Below are 21,631 nucleotides of genomic sequence, written 5' to 3'. Positions count from 1 at the left end.
ATGTACTTACTACTTCTCCGCTGCTTGGGAATTGTTCATGCGTTTAATCAATGTCTGCCTCGGTCTCAAACTTGGCAAATCGAAGCTTTTGTTGCTCCACCAAGAGACGATTCCTGTCCACTTCCTTTTTGTACTCCTTAACTTTTAAGTCCAAGGATAAGCCTGCTTAGGCGCTTTGCGATGAAGCGGCACCCTCTTGTGGGGCACTGTCTTGTGGCACTATCTTGTGGGTTTTCCCAGACTTCGTCCATTAAAGTGTCACTTTCACTTCGTATTTCGAGGGCTGCATTGTAAAACCGGCTAAGTTGGTATGAGCTTCGAACCGACTTAGCCAGTTTCACAATGCAGCCCTCGATTTGCTCCGCTTTTGCTCCGTTTCTGCTCCCGTTTTTGCACTATTTATTGAAAGTCAATTTTTAATTTTCGAAAAATTCTTTTCTTCTGTCCCAATCGTTGCAGGACTCTTTAAAATAATTTTTCGACCCTGTTTCTTTATGAATTTTCTTGCAGAATATATTATATCCCGCGCGTGTGAGTCTAGGTTAGAGGGATCGATCTTCCCCTCTTTTAATTTTCTTATTTTGTTTGTAATTTTCTATTAATAAATTATGTTCCATACCCCGTTGAGGATTAACTGCGGCGCAAGAAAGTCAATGTTAATTGAAACGCCATGTGTGCAAGAAGTATTTGAGGAATGCGCACATGTAGATTGGATTATAATTGCGCCATTTCTTATGATCATGAAAGAAGAAGTTGAAAAAAAAAACGACATCCAAGTGCGTGCGCAAGGAAAATCTCCTCCTGTGTTGGGAAATCGGAAAAGCCACACAAACACAAAATAAAAAAGACCTCGAAATTGCGTTCATATTTTGATGTTGCGAATTGATGGGAAGTGTTGATTTTCTGCTTTTAGGATATACGGTCACCTAAAATAGATTTAAAACATATTGGGGGCGTTGGAGCAAATTGCGCGAATTAGTCTGTTGCGGGGAGGTTATTCTGATTTTGTAATCTCGCTATTTTTTTTTGGCTGTTTATTAAACATTTTGGGATATGTGTGAGGAGAGGGATATATGAATGAGTTGGGGGAGAGAATGAAAATATAACTAAACAAAACACAAGAATTTCTACTTTTATTTTTTCCTTAATAAAAATAGATTTTCAAATTTCAACCGAAAGCTTTGTTTACAAAACAAAGTGTTTTATTTGCTCTTCTCCTCAGCATTCTTGAGTAAATTGTACACCATATGAACAGTAATAATGCAAGGAAAAAGAATCTTACGCTCTGGATTAATTTTTTATTTTACATTTTGTAAAAAATTTGTTTTTATATATTTTAGAATTTATGTTGAAAATAAAATTGAAAACTCCTTGTTTGGTCTGTTACGTTCATCCCGCACCCCCGCATATCTAGGTGGATGGACGGGGGAGTATGATAACTCACAGAGGAATTTACAGTGAGAAAAAGTTGTTTTGCTCTCACTCTGTGTAACTTTTTTCGCAAACAAATTATAAAAAAATCAGAGAATGGAATTTCAGTGACGCTCAGTAAAAGCTTCCATCAAACATAGAAGAATAACCCAGGGCCAATATTTACCTCTGATTTCACATTTATCTCGTGCTATTTAACATTCCAACGAGCTATATTTCTTTCCCTTGTCCCAACAAGCAACGCATCATAGACCAACGAGTGTGGCAAAAAAGGTGCTTTTGATGAACTCACAGGTGAACACAGTACAGTTTTGTGCCGCATATTATGCAACAAATCTGCTTAATATAAGTTTTTAACATTTTTTTTCGGGTTTGATTAGGATTAAGAAAATCAAATGATTAATTAGAACATTTCTATAAAGCTTTTAGTTGGAATTTGTGGAGCTTAAAAAGCACATTAATCTATTTATCTAAATCTGATATCTAAAATCGAACTATTGAGAGCGCTTTTGAGCTTTTAATTCAATTGAAAATAGGCCGTAAGTTCACATTTAAAACTTAATAAAATTCCATTCATTTAGGTGATTTTTATTATTAAGACGGTTTTGAAGCATTTGTGGTTTTTCAAAATCGATCGGATTTGTCAAAATCGGTTAATTTAATCTACACAGAATATTTAAACCAGTCGTACTCTGTGTCTCAAGAGAGTCGAAGGTGTGGATTCACACTCTGCTTATTGGCTAGATTTTCAGCTGTTTTCTTTCAAATTTTGAGCTAGAATAGCTAGTAAAGTGATTGGACAATATTTAGCAAGAAATCTGTCTAGAACTATAGTGAATTTTCCTAATTTTCACGAACTTTTCTGTGGGTTTAGTGGTGTGAGAACTCAAATGCGCCACGAGTGTTGTTTGAAGTGACGCTCGAAAGTGTTTATGCACTGAGAGTGTGTAGTTATGAGAGAGGACGGAGAGGAACTTGATCCCCCTGACACTGGTGATGGTGGGACAATGGAGCACTCTGATCTACACGATGATAACGGGGCGACTGGTTCTACTGTACCAGCCGGAAGAACTCGACAATATGGTGTGCAAGCGAGAGGACCGTTTGTTGTGTATCTTCGAGCCAAAAAGAAACACAATTTGGCTGTGATGCAAATTTCGGCAAAGATCTTCAAGAAATATGAATCGGTGGAGTCTATTCTTCCCGTCAACAGAGACAAGCTTAAGATTTCTGCGAAGAACAGAGAAGATGCAAATAAGTTGGTGAGGGATGATGATTTTTGCAAAGATTTTTTCACGTACATCCCTTCGAAGAGCTCGGAGGTGTTTGGGAAGATATTTCTGAATGAATGTGAGGATATTAAGGACATCATGGAAGCCGGGTACGGAGTACTTGACGGATCTTCGGAGGTCATCGCGTTGTTGGACGCAATTCGCCTTAAGAAAAAGGTTGACTCGCAGCTGAAGAACACACCATTTGTGAGAATTATTTTCGAGGGAACAATTCTCCCGGACTTTTTGGTGGTTAATAAGCTCAGAATCCCTGTGAAACCGTTTGCCCCAAGGGTTATGGAGTGCAAGACTTGCTTCCGCTTTGGGCACACTGAGGCTCATTGTGGCAGTCGTCCTAGATGTGATAAGTGTGGACTTTTTCATACGGAAGAATCTGGCTCATTTCCGTGTACAGATAGAGCATACAACTGCCCTAACTGTAAACTTTTGCTGCCACAGAAAAACCACGTATGTACAAAGTTGGGAGAAATTAAGGACCTTGCTGTGGATCGTTCCTTGGCCCGCAGAAGAGCTGCTCGACCAGCCCAACCTGCTCGAGTGGAGCCCCCTAATGTGCAATCTGCAGACACACGTAACAATCAGAATCCTGAGCGCAATCAGGGACATGGAGGAGCCAGGAGGAAAGTTCAAGTAAGGACAAACTATGACACTGAATTTCCTGATACACTGAATAGAAATCGATTTGATGCTCTTGCATCGAGAGATGAGGAGGCAACAATTGAGAATTTTTCGGATCTCTCTGGGGAAGTTGATGTGATGGACGAGAAAGTTCGAGGATCGCCCTTGCTAAAGGGTCTTAGAGAAAAGAGGAAACATGTAGAATGCCAAGAGGAACTAGAAGGAAGGTATTTTCGCTGGGCCAAAGACCACGATGAGAGGACACAGAAAAACGCAACGACCATCAGCCCACCAGAGGCACCTCAAGCTCAGCAGCGTCCTGTGATTCGTCGCAGTGATCCTGTGAATAGCAATGCGGGAAGCAGTAGTCTTGGATGGAAGGACGTGTTTCTTGGATTTTTTGCCACCATGGAGTGCAGCGAAGGAATAATGAGTTTCGTTAAAGGGATTCTTCTTCCGTGGATAGAGGGCCTTTTGATCAAGCACTTCCCCATGTTTTTTTTGTAAATAATTGTATTTAAATGTTCTATTTGTAAGATTTTGGACTGTTGGTCACGAATGGAATCATTTTCCGCTGACCTATGGGTGCTTGGGGGGGAAATAAAAAAAAAAAAAAAAAAAAGAATATTTAAAGATAAATTTTCAAATTCCTTTCAAACCGTTTTTAAACACTGAGGAAGGCGAAAAAAATCATTTTCTTATTGCTTCTTTATAATCTTTTTTTTGCAGAATGTGCAAGACAAACTAGCCCCGTCTTACGGTAAAGTCGAGAGTTCTCAATTCAATTTTGGAACACTAAAATTAAAGATTGTCTTACATTTTCTTATTCAATAATGGATTATTATTTTTTAATTTAATATTTTTGTTTTTGGAAAGAATTTTTTATCACTAATTTATAATTATTAGAATTTTTTCAATAACTTTTGGGACAATTTGGGCAATTAATTAATCCAATAGTTGTTAGAACGGTTTTCCTGAGAGGGCTTTATCTTCTTTATTCAAATTATCTGTTCGGGTGATATAAAAAAATGAATTTTGAGGAAAATCCTTCTTTTTTACTTCAATTTTACAAAATTCGCACTCAAAAGCTTTAAAATTCAATTAATAAAAAATCCTCTGATTAAAATTTTAAAACTTTAAAATAAAACAGACACTTCTAATCATAAATAGGGATACATGATGAGACACTTCTTTATACGTCTCACTAAACTTGCACTGCTGGAGCTCCTTTCACTGCACACAATATACATTTTTATTACTTTCAAGAAAGATACGACACATTGAGAGAGTTTTCTCCTGTACACCGGGCATTATATTAAAAGTATAAATCGCGTAAGACGCGACAACCGTAAACTCAACCCAATAAGAACCCAAAAGAACAATAAAGATTTTCAAGGTACAATTCCCATCCGTATTAGATGCGCTAAAGAAGACTGAAACATAAACCCCATGATTTTTTCACGTTTTCCCCAACACCTGGGCGGCTTAAGGACTCCATCCCCGCCGCCCCACGTCACACACACGGCGTATGAGTTCTTAGAGATGTAAACGTGTCACAATCCAACTGAAGGCTCCATCATTCCATGGAGAGAGATGCGCTTGTTAGTCCCACAAGACGCGAATATGACTGGAGGGAGGAATTTAATGCGGGAAGAATCCGGGAAAAAGGAGGTGAGAGTGTTGAAAGGGGGAGGCAGGAGGACTTGAAACCTCGCTCTGGGAAGAAATGTAAGGTGTGGAATATTGCAAATTTATTGGCGCTTTTGGGGGGTAATAAATTAAACGTATATATAACTTATTTTAATAGCTGTGCTTTAGTCTTGGGGGGAAATATTCACCAAGGAATCCAATATTCGTTACCGTTCTTACGCTCTTTCGTATATTTCTTGTAGACTTTGGGTGTTTCAATAAACACAGCTATTGCTTTTTTAGAAGATTTCTTTATGGCTTCTTTGGACAAATATTTGAAACTTTTATTCAATTAAAAATGCATTTTGAAGACAATTTTTTTAAATAAAAAAACTATTCTTATTGGGTTTTTCAATAGGTAGGGGAGACCGGGGTTAAAAAAGTCATTTAAGGGTTTAGAAAAAGCTCAAAATATCATATTTCCCAAACAGATAAAGCGAAATGTATAGCTCATTTTTTTTTTAGGAAAGGAGCCCATGCGCTTGATATGGGCGAAGTACCTAATTGAAGGAAACGCAGAAAACAATTTTAACCTACCCAGTCTTGTAGGGAATCAAAAAAGGATAAAGAATCGCCAAAAATATTCACCATTTTCCACTGGGGTCACAACGAAAAAAGGCAATAAAGTTTTGTAAAAAATCAAAAAAATTGACCGCCATTCGTCATTTTGTCTCTTTCAATGCATGAATCATATGTTTCAATGCTTCGTCAATGAGCTTGTCGATGACAGTTTGACATTTCATTTATTTTTTTTTTTTTTGGGAGAAAATAAAAAAAGCGTATTTTTTAATTAATTATCGTGGTAAATGTGTTTTACGTGTTGTTCGACAGTGATTTTTTTATATCTGAATACCTGAAGGATGAATTCCCGCACAGTTTGTGACCGTCTCAGCGAGCACATCTATCGTTACCACACAAAGCAATCCAAAAATATTGGTCGTGGAAAAGGTCTTGGGAAAGGTGGTGCCAATAAACATCGTAAGGTTTTGCATGACAACATCCAGGGAATCACAAAACCATCAATCCATCGTCTTGTCCGTCGTGGTGGTGTGAAACGCAAAGGATTCCACCGCAGAGGATCTCTCAATTCGTGAAAAAGCCATCTTCAAGACGATCCACGACCAATGTTTTTGGATTGCTTTGCTTTGTAACGAGAGATGTGCTCGCTGAAACGGTCACAAGCTGTGCGGGAATTCATCCTTCAGGTATTCAGATATAAAAATCACTTTCGAACAACACGTAAAACACATTTACCACGATAATTAAACTAAAAAATACGCTTTTTTTATTTTCTCCCAAAAAAAAATGAATGAAATGTCAAACTCCCATCGACAAGCTCATGGCGAAGCATTGAAACATATGCTTCATGCATTGAAATGAACAAAATGGCGAATGGCGGTCAATTTTTTTGAATTTTTACAAAACTTTATTGCCTTTTTTCGTTGTGACCCCAGTGGAAAATGGTGAATATTTTTGGCGATTCTTTATCCTTTTTTGATTCCCTACAAGACTGGGTGGGTTAAAATTGTTTTCTGCGTTTCCTTCAATTAGGTACTTCGCCCATATCAAGCGCATGGGCTCCTTTACTGCCCTACATCTCGTTCTCAGATCATTTTGTTCTATGTAGCTAGGAAATATGATATTTTTGGCTTTTTCCAAAAACCCTTAAGTGACTTTATTAGCCCCGTTCTCCCCTATATTTTTCTTTTAAATTCAATTTCATTTAGTTCAATAATTTTACCTCAAGCAGAACAGCAAAGTTGAAAAAAATTATTCAGAAGAAATCCTAATGCTTGAATTAGTTAAATTCTGGCAAAAAAGCTCCAATCTCTCCCTTTTTAAATGATTAAAAAAGGATACATACTACTTAAGAATCACAAAAACCACAAATTAATACGGCTTTAGTGAAATACTTTTAGTTTTGTTTGAAGAGGTACATATAGTTGAAAGTTTGTCCTCGAGCACGACGACTTCAAGTTAAGGAGCTTGTTCATATAATCGAGAAATATTTGTTCCGACTGCGTGAAGGAAAAACAAAAGGACCAAAGAGTGTAGGAGCAAACTGAAGTTAAAAAAAATAACTTCTTTAAATACTTTTTAAAATATGTTCTCGAAGAAGAAGATTGAATTTTTATTGCTCCACATAGACTCAGAAGAGAGAAAAAAAACTTTCCTGCGACAAAATGCATTATTCAATGTGGAGAAATAATTAAAAATAAATATTTCTCTTTATTTTGGAGAAACTTTGCGAGCTTTTTGAATCACCTCAAAGTCGAGAAATTACCTCAACTATTTTTTTTTATATTCTCCTCCTGTGGCAGTGAAGATGAAAGAAAACATTCGTAGCGCGTGTATTGCTTAAATATTTCCTGTCGAAATAATCTCTCCGCTCTCTGGGTGGGGGTGGAAATGAGGGAGATTTTTTTTCCTGGCAACGGAAGCGCATTCGGCGATCGCAGTGAATTTTTTTCTGGTGGAGCTGAAACACACATATATAGCAAACTACCCAAAGTTTGTATATCTATGTGAATTCTGCCCACTTTGTGCCAGAAGTTCTCGAGCACTGCTTCAGTTTCGAGTCAACTCTCGCCGCGAATGGTTGCTTCTAAAGAATATTCTTGTGTGTTGTGTGAGTGGTAGTAAAAGCAAAATTTATCAATCAACTTCTCAAGAATTTTTAATTGGAAAAAATATTTAGATTTCTTGAGGAAGAGAAGAAAATTGAAAAAAATTCTGAAAAGTGATTTTTATTAAAAAAAAAAAATCCATCAATGGATAAATTTTATGAATTTTTGTGTTTTTTCTAAAAATTCATTAGAAAAGAAAAAAAATTGTTCAAATTGAAGAGATTTAATTTTGAAACAACACAAGTTTATTATTTTCTACATACGGGGAGTCAATTGGTAATTATCCAAGGATGACGACGGATTCCCTGAAATCGTTCATCACCCTCCCAACGACCACCATTTACGGGAGGCAGAGATCGGAAAATACAAAATTCATCCTCTTGTCGAGTTTCGTCCTCATCTTCAGTATTGGCATCTCATCGTACGTGGTGAGAAATTATTGACTTGTCTTCTTCATACGAATTTATCCCTCAAATATTGCAAAATATTTTTTTTCTTCTTCATGTGAATTTTTTCGGGGGAAAATGATTCAAGAGATGAAGAAATAACTTAAGGGCAATTTATAGCACCAAAAGCGCCTTCGTGCGTATTTTATTGAGATATCCTGGCACGATTGGGAGAGAATGCAAAATTTATGGGTTATTCTCTTTGAAATTATTGCATTGAGTTTTTTTTGACTGTTTATTCTTTTGAATTCGTTTTTATATGCTCTCTATGTGATAAAAAGGTGATAAATCATTGCAATTAAATTTCTGGAAAAAATGATTAGAGATTAGAGATTAGATTGGATTAGATATTTTTCCATACAAAAACGGATAAACTCCTTTTAAACATCTAAATTTCCTTGCAAAATATAATTGTAAAATGGAGAAAATCTGATACAAACACTGTCTATTGCACAATAAAAATAAATCTCATCCTTGGGAGTTAAAGTGTTGTGAAAGAAAAATCCTCTCATAAAATTGACTTTGATACTTGAAAATTCAATTAAATTAGAGTTTAAGTAAATGCAACATCATCCACTAATTATATAGAATTTAATTAATTTCTTTTTGCACATCTCTCAGTGGAACTTTTGTGGGAACTGTTTGAGGAGAGAGATTTTCTGACTGAGAGTGAAGAGGTTGTTCCGGAATATCTTTTTTTTTCGGCTGGATGAAAATGCGGGAGATGGGGGTGGTAAAGGAACTTTATGCGGGCTTGTGTGTGTGTTGTAAAATGGGAAGAACTGAGAGTGGAGAATTTTAGGCTAATTCATCTTTTAACCATTGAGAAGAAATATGTGCGGAAAATGCATAAAATGTATTAAATTTTTGAGATATTTTGTGCATGAGGAGGAGAGTAAGGTAGTACATGAGACACTTGGGTTTACCGCTGCAAGTTCCGGAAAATCCTTGAAAATATTGCTTTACATTTTCTCAAAGTACCCACACTTGTGGGTGAAAATTAAATTGAAAAACTTTCCCCAGTTGTACATCTCAATTAAATGAATAATTAACCCTCTAGGGTTGTTTTTATATAGGTACGTTCTTTAGATGATTTATTGCACTCACTGAACAAGACAACCCCTTAATTGATAACTTTTTCCCCACATCTATCCCTTCGTTACTCGTGTTGTAATTGACTGTTTCGATTTGTTGGAGATTCCAATTAAAATTATTTGCACTTGATCACTTTCAAAAAGAAAAAAAAAAGACTCCTCGCCTCAATTCTGGAACTGAGATCAATTTGCAGTCAAATGTGGACAGATGAAAAGACATGTGAGAGAAAGAATTTAATTCAGAACTTTATCCTTCCTCTTGTGTGTGTGGCTATTGTGGGTGTCCCACATTTCATCCTGGTAAACTTTTGTGGACATTTTACAATTTTATTACATTTACGGCAAAGTTGTTTGCTTCCTTGTAACTTTCTGATCCCAAAATCCATTAAAGGAATTCCAGGTGAAAACTTCACACATTGTAACTCAATTGAAATTTCCGGCGCTTGTATTGTATTCCATAAACTTTGAAATGTTCTTCCCTTTTTCTTTTTTTTTTTGCAAAAAAAACGGAAATATGAGTTTTAGCTGTGTTTCTTTCAGACACAGCTTTTGTGTACCGAGCAAAATCGAAAGTCGTCAGATCGGGCTCAAACTTGGGATGAGCACGAATTAGGGTCCCCACATTCCAAAAAACGTATGCGCCAAAAAAATTTTTTTTCCGGCCGTCCGTCCGTAGTATAACGCTAAATTGCGAGAGAACGGTGATAGATAGAGACTTGCGGTAAACGGCAAAGTTTAAATATCGACTGGAAGACATCCGATTATGATGTCAAATTTTACCCCCCACCCCTCCGTCCGCCATTTTGAATAACCTCAAAATTTTGTTTTCGCTATATCTCAGCCCCTATTATAGCTAGAGATCTGAAATTTTGATATGTAGTAGGGGCCATCAAGAGCTTTCCAACGATACTTCATTTTCGAAAATCGGTCAAGCCGTTTAGTCAATATGGCCGCCACAATTTTTCATCGAAAATCGACCATAACTCGAAAACGGCTTGACCGATTTTGATCAACCCGGAGTCAAATGAAAGATCTTAACAAACCCTACAACTCTCTAGAACATCCGAAGTTTCAAAAGTGACCGCTAGAGGGCCAAAAATCAAAAACAAAATTTTCGATTAGTTTTCGATGAATATCTCGAAAACGACGACATAAATTTTTTTCATTTTTTGATATGTTGTAGCTGACCATATTATCTAGCTTCATGCCAAAAATGAAGAAAATCTATGGATCCGTTCTCGAGATATAGCCTTCCAAAGTTAGCATGTCATATCTCGGGTTCTACAAGTCCGATCTTGATCAACTCAAGCGCAAATGAAAGGTTTCGTGAAACCCTACAAATGTCTAGGACATTGCAACTTCGAGAAATGACTGCAAGAGGCGCTAAAATCGAAAACAAAGTTTTCGAAAATTTCGAACTCGAATTTTTCGAAAATGGCGACATAATTTTTTTTCATTTTTCGATATGTTATAGCTGCCTTCAAGACCTTTCAAACAAAAAAAAAATTATGAAAATCTATGGATCCGTTCTCGAGATATGGCCTTCCAAACATTTCTTAGGGAATGACTTTTCAACTTTTCCCGACTTTGCGCGTATTTAAATTAATTTACGCTCTAGTTTGCTCTCACAAAATTGGTACACTGAAAGAAACACAGCTCCCGTAAGCTTGGTCAGCTTACCAGTACATTTAGTTTCTTTCTGTTATTATTGTGTCCAAGAGGATTGAAAAGGTGAAAAATAAATTTTTTGAAAGAGAAATATGGAGCAATTGCTTGCCCTTTAAGTTTAGCCAATTAAAAGTATAAGTTTTATAATTTTTCTCTCTCTCTCTTTGCAGATTTGGTCGTCTATTAGGATGACCGAGCTGAGGGATGAACTCAATGGATTGCGTGGTAAATTGGAGGACTTAAGAAAACGAATGGGTCTGGATTTGCTGGATGATTTGCATGACTTCGAAGAGGCGGTGAGTTTAAATTTTCTCTTCATCCATTTTTTCTGCATACTCCTTCTTAAATCTTGGTCAGAATATTCGCGCAAAGTATTTTCATGCAGTTGGAATTTCGTGGAAAAATAGCTCGAGGATGAAAATGTGGAAAACCCCCCGTGTGCTTACAAATAAAATTATTTTGTGTTTACACGAGAATTTCACCTTCTCTCACGTTCTTCCTTTAAAAAAAAATAAAATAAATTTTACACAACATTTAGGGGAAGCATGAGACTAAACAAATATTCAGGCTTCAAAAGGAATTTATGGACACAAACCAACACCAAAGGTCACCCTAAATATTCATCTCAATTTATCTTAAGGTCCGCATTGGATGGAATAACATGCAAAATGCGTGGTTGAATCAATAAACTTTTGATCTCTATACGGCTTTTGCAGTAAATTTGCAAATTGTGTGCGCGTGGCGAGAAAATTCCTAAATTGATGTTAATGGCTCCATTTGGCAATAAGCCAAAATATTTATTATTATACAGACCATTGAAGAATTTTCTCATAATAAAGATAAAAGAAATCCCTTTTTTCATGCATCAATCACTGAAATTTTTTAAAGCGTCAATCATTGAAGGGAAATTTAATTTAATTACATTTCTGAAATGTAGTTAATAAGAAATTTATTCGTTCCTGTATGGAAAAACCCGATCATTCAACGAAACGATCTACACGTGTTTTCTAGTAAATGATGAAAAGAAAAGAAATCGTCATACAGATTTTCCATTTTCCAGTGAAAAAATTCGGCAAATATTTTGATTAAAAATGAAAACTATGACGTCATTATTGCCTTTTTTGTCTATTTTAAGGCATGAAGCGTTCGGACAGATGTTTCTTTGCCAATATTTGACAAATTATATTTTTATGCTTCATCCAATGAAAGAAAAGAGAAAAAATGGAGTTGTAACGTCATTTCTTACATTTTTATGTAAATCTTTTCCAACTTGTTTAGCTAAAGAAAATGAGAGGTCTCTACTTTCTAGTGATGCATTTTTATTGAATTCTCTTCAAAATTATGCGTATCCTGATTATATTTTCTTTTGATGGGTTTCTCTTACAAAATCGGGTAAACTCCTTTAAATACACTGATTCAAATGCTCAATGGCCTTTCTTCTTCTACTCTCTTAATTTATTTTCCTCCAAAAATATATTTTTTTAATTGAAAATATGATTTAAAAAAATTCAGGCAAAGTTAAAGGACAAAGATTTCAAGAATTAAATTTTAATGAAAAAATACATTGATTTCATTTTGCGGAACACAAGTGTTTGGCTTTTCTTTATTGAATGCTCTTAATTTGGTTAGCTATGTATGCACAAAACATATTATGGAGTATCATCATCATACAACATCCGGTATTTTGGGTGAAGAAGACACCGCCAAACAGTGGAAAAGTCATAAAAAAATGGAGACATTATGAAATTGTTGCGCGTGTGTGGTGATGCAGCAAACGAGGACTAATTAAGACACAATACCGTCCAGCAATTTGAGTGAAAGACACCCAAATGGTGGTTTTATTGAGTGAGACAAGGAAGCATCAATTTATATGCAATTTTTGTCTCAAGTGTGAGAAGTCAAAAGTCCCATTTTAACATCTCGCTCTTCATCCTCCCCCGCATCATTCACAAATAAACAAACTAATAATAATATATTTATGCTTCTTTTTCTTGTTATTACTTCCAAGCCAAGAAAATGTCAAATAAAAAGTCACACTCGCTAAATTTTATGAACCACCATTGGGGATTATTAGTTCAAGCGTGGAAGAAAAGATGTTCCAAAAAAAAAGAACCTCAAAGAATTTTGTGGAAGAAATTTATGTGCTGTTAAATATATATGTAATTTTTTTCCTTCCTCATATTTGTCATTCACATTGATAAAGCACTCAGAAAGCACTCAAATGTCTCACTGAAAAATTCATAATTTTCTTCTTTCTTAATAACTCCGCATATTCATTTGTGCCAGTTTCTTCATGTCTTTGATGGAGTTTTTTTTATGCAATTTTTGAGGTGTGACTGAGGGGGAGGAGAATGGGTGGAAAACCTCAAAGAAAATGATGTGACTTTGATATTCTTCTCCTGACATGCGGACATTTGCGTCACAGTGCTGTGCTGTGAAGATGCCCTGAGAGATTTTACCTTGAACTTGATTCTAAATTTTTTTTTTCACACACAAACGCCGGAATCTTCCTTCAATTTTTCAAATTTGACACACTCATTGAGCGAGCTATCCAATTAAATTTTGCTGCATAGTTAATTGAGCAAAATATGAATTCGTTATGTTTCACAAGACCCCCCCTCAACGTCATCCAAATTGTCTCTTTTTTTCTCATAAAGAGCACCATCAAACAGAAATATTAATTAAAGACATTGACCATCTTGTTTGTTTTTCATTTGAACTTTTCTCAGTTTCACGCGTTGAATCATTTTTCATTCACAACGCGATAAGACTATATCATTTTTATTGCCAACACAATCTAAATTCCAGAGAAAATTTCTAACTGCGCGGAAGTATTTGCATTCTAAACAAATTATGACGATTTTTTTTAAAATCTAATATGCAACTAATAAAAAATATAATAACTAATTTGAACTTGATGGTGTCCTATTAATGAATGATAGTTATTGTATGAATTTTCTTGGAAACCCATTTATGTGACTTTGAACTCATCAATTAAAATCAGCTCATATAGAGCGATTTATTAATCTTATGCAAATGGAGTGAAGATGAGAAAAAACAAAGACAAATCTTTGTATTAAAATCAAATTAATTTCAATTTGCTGTGATCAAAAAATTGCTTCGTATTGTTTCCTCAATAAAATTCCTATGCTTGGACAAAAAAGGAATTCCGTTTTGAAGAAAATTGTGACCTTCGCATACTTCTTCATGTCTTCCGTTTTGTCTTTGATGACCCCTCAAGGGTGAGTCAAAAGGAAGCCAAAATGCCTGTGGCACATGCACAAATTTTGGAGAATTTATTATTACCGCATCCACCAGAGTATACAGTTGGGTGTCGCATAAACGCTGATTTGGGGATTCGCAGTGAGACTTTAATTCAAGTTAATTCAAAGTTTTTATTTGATAATCTTGACGGATTTGCCATTAAAATCCGCATAGTTGTTGAAAAAGGAGTTTATTTGTTTTTATATGAGAAAACCCCCTTATTTGAGCAAAATCATTACACGCGTAATTTTGTAGAGAATCAAGAAAGAATAAGAAATTCTCAAAGGCTCCTTTACAAATTTCTTTCAATTACCCATTTAATCACCCAAAATGCCCTAAATTACATTTTAATTGATTGATTTGGAATAGTTAAAGCATTACTGCGGAGCCATACTGTAAAGCAGAAACATTAATTCTTCATCGTATTATTTGATTTGGATTTCTGCCAGATAATTAATGTGTTGGGAGTGAATATTTAGTTAAATACACATAGTTTGCAATCATACAGTTCAATTTCACATTAAATAATGCAATAGATAAACATATAATAGCTGCATGTGCTTATGAAAGCTGAAAATTCGGTGGATTTATGGGCATGAAATTTCCTTCCATCGCATTGCAATTGATTTTGATTTGTTCACCAAATTGCAACTGGAAAATTTAATGACTCATTATTTCCTCTTTATTGGTCCCAGTAAAATATAATATTAACTGGAAATTCACATTGGAAGCAGTTTTTGTTGTGTTTTTTTTTGTTTCGCGGGAAAATGATTTATTTCCAATTATTAAAACTGGAAATAAAATAAGTTGTTGTGGGAGAGGTTCAATAAACCAATTTTCATTAAATTGAAAATCAATTGGAAAATTCACCAAGTGTGGGTTTGGTTTAAAAATAAATCATGAAGAATTATGATGTGGAAAACACTTTAGTTTTGTTGTAAATTCCACGAGTCAGTTGTGTTTGGTTGGATGTTTTCTTCCCTTTTATATGAGGAAAGAAAAATTTGGTGAAAAAAAAATATCAAAGAGATAAGATGTGGAAGACTCTTCTTTTTATGGAATGGAAAGGGAAAAGCAAAGAGGTGGGAAGAAGAAGCATATTTTGCTGTTATCTTCATGCGCGTTGTTTATGAAATCTTTACCTTTGATCCTAAACAGAATTCTTAAAAGAATAATAATTTTATATTCTACAAACCCTTCTGTTTTTGAAGAAAATTATATAAATATTTAAGGTTTTTTCTTTGCACCGTGATTTTCGTTTTTTCGTGCATTTTAGGAGAGTGTGGGGTCAGTTTGTTTAAAGTTCTTTCTTTTATGCGCCAAGGTTGGGGTCGTTTACCGGATTTCTGTGAACATAAAAAGAGCATTTATTGAGCTGTTATTTATCGTTAGGAAGTAATTCAAACAATACTACCTGGATTTATACACCGCAGAAGATTATAAAAAAAGTTTATGAAAATTCCCACATTATACTCCACTCAAATGGAAATTCTCCAATAAAGAGACGAGAAACTCAATTTTACGAGAATTTCTGACTCTTACAAGAACATTTGATAGCTTTGTTCTGCCATGTGCGAAATGTTTTGAGTGGGAGACGAAGATATTTAGGCTGGTTTGCTTTTTTTTTGTGGGAAAGGCACCAATATTGAGCGCGCATTGATCGTGGCACACACTGTGCGAAACTTTGGTGAGATTTATGGCATCAATGACCAAAAAGTCTATGAGAAGATTAATGGGGATGAAAGTGGAGTGTGCAGAAAACACACTTGTTGGCGCCAAAAGTCACTCGAGAGCAGATTCCTCCCATTCTCAGCAAGAGAAAATGTTTTGGATTACTTCAAGTATCTTCTATTTTAGTCAGCTTTTCTCACTCTCTCTAATTTTTTTTTCTTGCAACAGCACGAACTTCCGAAGCATCATCAAGGATTCCTCGAGGATTTTGGCAATTCTGTTGATGAGCTTGACGATGAGGATTACAGTATCGATGACCTGGAGATGGATGATGATGACGATACGGAGAACATGAGGGAAGGCAGTGGTATCTTCAAAATGTTCCCAGACGACGAGGAGTACGACAATGAGAGTATCTACGATGAAATAAGGAAAAGGTACAAAAAAAACGTTGCATTTTCTCACCATATATTCTTCAAACTTTTCTCATCAGCATCTCCGTCCTTTTGCGCTTTTCCACCCAACTCCCACGCTTCAGCAGAAACTTTTATACAAATACTCCCTGATTGTGGTTGCACTAAATTACCCAAAATTCACAGCAAGTGTCCCCAAAAATCCACACTGTGTGGCTTCTTCTTGCAAGATGCACGCGGCTCCTTTCTTATTTATTCAAATAACTGCTTAACAGGCAAAGAAAAGCAAAGAATAAACTTTCAGCAGAGACTTTATCTCACCTCCTCCAATGTTATAATTTTCTCGTGAATGTTGACACAATGACTTTGTCTCTCATATTTAATTAGTGGAAGATGCGAGAGCGAATAAATCTCGAGGAGATTGAAATGGAAAGTAGATCAAAATAATCAAATAATATTTTTTTAGTCATATGAAGAAGATAAATTCTTATCTTGAGGTCTGCGGAATGATGTGATATAGAGTGGCTTAAAAGTTCATTTACTTCTTTGAGCAAAGAGAATATTTATAAGAGCTGATGATGATTGAAAATAAAAATCTATAAAGAAAACATTAGAGAACAATATTAAATCTTTCAAATTTTAACGAGTTTGTCCAAATTAATGATTTATTGATTGAATTTCAATTTATTTTTTTCAATTCACTTCAATTTACTTTTTAATTTTTCTAACTGATTTTCCACAATTCTCCTTTTAACGCTTTCTTTTCGTGCTTTTCCTCATTCATTCCATAACACTTCTTTTTAATTTAATTTTTATTGTAACTTGTACGTTGAATAATATTCTTTTAAATCATTTTGTGTTAACTTGCACCCTTTAGTCGAAAACCACGTGCAATTCCACCCCACGAGGGTGTCCCGGTGGTTGAGGAATCGTATGCATTACGTCGCAACAGGACCAACACACCGGCTGATGAAATGGTCATGAATGTTCTCCTCAATCGCAACCAGAGTCCTAAACTCAAGTACGACTGGGGTCAAAAGAAGCGATGGTGAGAGAGGGGCCCTCTTGTGTGCCATCCATTGGTGCTGACAAATAAATCCATCCGTCAATTTATTCTTTTCACAGGGCTGGAAATGAGAGGAGACCACCAAATTCCATTCATCGTCGTCCCCCAAGGAGATATCAATCCCTCAGTGCATCCCCAACACAATTTGTCGACAAGGATGTCACACTGACGATCCGGGAATCAGATACGAATCCCCAAAAGGAGCTCAATATTCGCCATCGGAATCATCATCATTTGAACACGCAGCCTAATCTGCAGGTAAAATCTATTTTAGACTCAATTCTCACCAATAGTACAATAGAATAGAACATGCGGGGGTAAAGTTCTTATGTACCTATGTACAATAGCTTGATGGTATGGATTTTACAAGAGTGACCCCCCACAAAGCTCTACGCGAGCTTATAAAGTTTTCCTATAAATCAGTTAGGGAAGGCAATAAGGGGCAAATTCATCTAACGCCAGGTGAATTCATATGAACAGAATTGAAATGATGGGGTTTGAGAGTTGAAAGAAATATAGTTTTTATTCAATTTTTAATTAAATAATTTGTTTATTTTTAATTTAAGGGCATTTTTAGTGATATTAAGTTGTTTGTTTGAACGTTTAACGTTTTTTTTTCTAACGATAGAAGTTTGTCTTTCAAAATTTGACAATTATTTTCAAACGTTACATGCTTCTTTTCAAAATTGGCAGTTCTTTTTGTCATTTTGACGCTTATATTAATCGTTCATCGTCTAAAAAATCTCTTTTTTAGAATTTTCCATATAATTTTTAGCTTGAAAAAAAAATCTTTTTGTCCACGCCACTAAAACATCAAGAATTATAATGGAAGCGTTGAAAGCATCAAAATGAATAATCTCCTTATCAAATTTAAATTTATTTAATGAGAAAATAAATGTAGACTTAAATGACCAATTGCATAGCGTCTATTTATCAATTATTAACTACAAATTAAAATATTTTAACGTTCTTTCAACTCTGATGAGATACACTGCCATGTACAAAGAGGCACAAGAGGTAAAAGCAGCAAAAGCAATAAATCGCTCTTGGAGCGGAAGAATCACGCAATCTCAATGGAATGTTGGTGGGAAAAGGGATGAGTCAAGTCAATTTATGCACGTAGCAATCGCGTAATGTCCCCTTTGCTATGGTCACTTAATGATGACAAAGGTGGACCGCACATTTTGCTCCACAAAGCCTCTTCGTAATTAGCCAGGATGGCAACAAAAGAAACGAAGCGCCATGTGGGGTGACTTTTGCCCACTAATTACACTTTTGCAAAGAAAAGTGATGGGAAATTTCTTTTACTGCCTACATGGGAGGAAAACTCAATCCACAAATATCTATATTATATATAGGTACATAATATAGCTTAGATATAAGCTTTTGTGTCATTTGCAACAAACATAGAGCAATATGTGGGGGGAAGGGTGGAATGATGTGAGATTTATGCAATTTTCCCTTCATGGTGATGGTTTCATCGTGAAATGCGGTGTGGGATCGGTGCCAGGTGGAATATGAAAACTCCCCGGAAGGGTTTCCTGGAACAGGGTTCTTCCCCTTCCGCTGTAAAGTAAATCATTTTGATAGATGTTTCGTGGAAAGATATATAATAGAGGCAGAAAATATCGCTTCAATGATTTTCTCTTGAGTTCCCACGAGGTTTAACCTTTTAGAATTATTTTAATTATTTGAAATAGTTTTTTTTAAGTATTAAGAGTAAATTTTACATTTTTTTTTGTCAACAATTTACATAAATTAAAGATGAATAAACTCCTTTTGCATTCTCTTTGAGAATATAAGGATAAACCCAGAAGGGAATATATCTCAGGAAGATTTATTCCAACCCACGTATTTATTTAATGCTATTTCATTTATTTATTAAATAGGAACACGTGGCAGCTCCAGAGCAGAGAGTCTATCGCCGCCAGTTTGCAAATAGTGGAGAGCGTAAGAGTAAGTTTTGCTGAAACTTTGTGCTAAATTTTAATAAAATTTCCCATTTTATCTTACCATCAGAGAAGAGTCATGGCAACAAATCACGCACAATAGCCATACACTATGAAGGGGATGAGAGCAAGTATCGTCTCCTGACGCCTCATCACTACAAGAAAGGTTTGTTGAGCTCCTTTTCACTATTTTCCCTTTTATTGATTCTCTATTTCATTAGATCTCACAATGAAATATAATATTTTAATTTGAAAATAGATAATGCATTGCTGCATCATGTTACCGGAAATTACGACTACTGGAAGCCATCAACATGGGCAGTTGAAGCAGGAATGGAGAACTACTTTACTCTCGAAGAGGGAGGCGTCACGGTTAAAGAAAGCGGTGTCTACCTAATCTATGCTCAAGTAATTAATTTTTTTATTCATTTATATTTAAAATTTGTATTAAAACTGGGTAATTTCCATTGTAGATTTACTACAATGACAAACGAGATAGCTACAGCTTTACAATTCGTCGCAATGGTAATCCCATTTTACTCTGCGAAGTAACATCGAGGAATGATCATTCGCACAGCAATCACGATACACAGAATAAGAATACCTGCTATACGAGCGGAGTAGCCTTCCTGCAGGCCGATGATCGGATTCAGGTGAAATCTGGCGAGAATCAGCACTACGTTCTCTTCCATCCACATACGAGCTTCTTCGGGCTCATACGCTTAGGGGGCCCGGCATCGCATCATGCGCCCAATAGTGCCCCAGGGACGAATTTAATTAGCCACGAGGATAGTCGACGAATTTATTCGTGAATATACCAACGCAGCTACAAAAATTCGCGTCCATCGATAGAGTCGCGAAATGAATAGAAGAATATCCGTATGGGGGGAATGTTCGCTGATTTCTCATGCAATTCCGTGCCATTTACCTATATAAACATAATATATGATTCAATGGGTAGGAATTTAAGCCATATTTACTGTGAAGAAGGAGAAGAAAGGAGCTATATCAATGTCTTTTTCTTTCATTGCCCCATTCTATAAATCCTACACCTATTACCTTATTAGAATTAAACTTTGTGCCAATGGAAGGAAAGCATAATGTATCCTGTATTACTCAATCGAATGTAGAATTAGTGAGAGATATTATAATGAAAAAAATATCTAAAAAAAAAACGTATTTATAAAATTTTAGCAATGTAGGCGAATTTATGATTTTTTATACAATCTCTATGATACCAAAAAAAAAACAACAACAACGTATCAAAGCTATATTATTTATAGAAAACGTAGAAAAGTTAGTTCGTAAATTAACATCATCGTATAACTTTTACTATAAGCTATGAAATATTGTTGAAAATGCATGTTAAATGAATGGAAAAAATATATAAAATCCAAAGTAGAATCCAAAAGGGATTTTCTGCTTCTCAAAAGCATAAAAAAATTGTTCTTTCTCTTTTACTTCTTTTAACTTTGTTCCCCGCGCGGATGACTCAGGAATTCCATGGGAGATTAACAAAAAAAATTGTTCTGGGTGAAAGATTGAAAGCCACACGAATGCTATTGGAATCCACCATATATGAATCAGAGTACAGTGGGGCCCCAGTACAACGACCACTTGGTTGAGCTACTCTCGCGCATTGAAAATAATGAGTGTGAAGAGTACATCTGAGTGGTCGTTGTACTGGGGTCCCACTGTACTGCAAGTGATTTCATCCTGTGGGGTATTTCTCCCTTGCTGCCACAGACAGAATGGTTTGCCTCTTGAAAAATTCAACAAACTTGCAAAACCACGGATTTGTCGTCATGCAAAATGTGTGCGATTAAACATGAACTATGTATGCTGCTTCTGAAGGAAATCATCAGCTTAAAGTAAATATTTGGATAAAAGTTGTTCAACTCTTTCGAAAAAAAAAATCTTGTGGTTTCAATAAATCATCATAAAAAAAATATTGCAGAGTCAGAATAAAGTTGAAGAAATAGAATTAAAGTCATTACGCATAGTCTTGCATTAAAACATTAAAACAGTAGTCAAGGAAGCACTCGAGTACTACGTGGGCGGTGTATTAATTACACAGGTATAAGCTTCTTGTACAACAAGGTGTGTTCTTATGCGAAACTTTATACAAAAATAATTTTTTTAGCAAAAAAAGTGGATTAAATAAATTTAAATTAATCTCTGGAGCTTTAGAAAGAATTTTTAAGTGAAGGTATAATCAGCTTAAGAATATTTTTTGCAATTAACGTATTTTTTCGTCCTTTTCATCTCACAAAATTAATTTAATTCTTTTAAACCAATGAAGATGAAAAAATTTCTCATTTCTAATTAATGTTAAACAGAGAATATTGAATACGTGATGATATTACGCTGAAAGGGGCGTTTAATTAATCAAAAATAAAGGAA

At 35.4% G+C, this 21,631-nt stretch overlaps 1 protein-coding gene across 4 annotated transcripts; it reads left to right on the top strand.

Moving 5' to 3' along the window:
- Positions 1-7,521: 7,521 nt before the first annotated feature.
- Positions 7,522-20,598, top strand: LOC129792273 (protein eiger). Of its 4 annotated transcripts, none has more exons than XM_055831164.1 (9): positions 7,522-8,085; positions 11,036-11,161; positions 16,029-16,237; positions 17,091-17,261; positions 17,339-17,537; positions 19,169-19,235; positions 19,299-19,394; positions 19,488-19,636; positions 19,702-20,598. In XM_055831164.1, the coding sequence occupies exons 1-9, from the start codon at positions 7,948-7,950 to the stop codon at positions 20,038-20,040; spliced, it is 1,494 nt and encodes a 497-aa protein (XP_055687139.1). In that variant the 5' UTR covers positions 7,522-7,947; the 3' UTR covers positions 20,041-20,598. The 4 variants fall into 4 exon arrangements, with proteins under 4 accessions (XP_055687139.1, XP_055687140.1, XP_055687143.1 ...); XM_055831165.1 differs by having other exon boundaries at positions 7,584-8,085; positions 19,169-19,229; XM_055831168.1 differs by having other exon boundaries at positions 7,587-8,085; positions 17,091-17,234; positions 19,169-19,229.
- Positions 20,599-21,631: the final 1,033 nt, after the last annotated feature.

Source organism: Lutzomyia longipalpis, chromosome 3, assembly GCF_024334085.1.
Source record: "Lutzomyia longipalpis isolate SR_M1_2022 chromosome 3, ASM2433408v1".
In the NCBI taxonomy this organism is placed as follows: domain Eukaryota; kingdom Metazoa; phylum Arthropoda; class Insecta; order Diptera; family Psychodidae; genus Lutzomyia; species Lutzomyia longipalpis.
Note: the sequence above shows the minus strand (reverse complement) of the source record. Positions and strands in the feature narration are given on the sequence as shown.

Excerpts from the sequence above, each read along its gene's own strand:
- LOC129792273 (XM_055831164.1), top strand. The coding sequence starts at position 7,948 with ATGACGACGGATTCCCTGAAATCGTTCATCACCCTCCCAACGACCACC. Across the intron at positions 8,086-11,035 it reads TTGGCATCTCATCGTACGTG|ATTTGGTCGTCTATTAGGAT; the intron begins GTGAGAAATTAT and ends CTCTCTTTGCAG. Across the intron at positions 19,236-19,298 it reads AAATAGTGGAGAGCGTAAGA|AGAAGAGTCATGGCAACAAA; the intron begins GTAAGTTTTGCT and ends TCTTACCATCAG.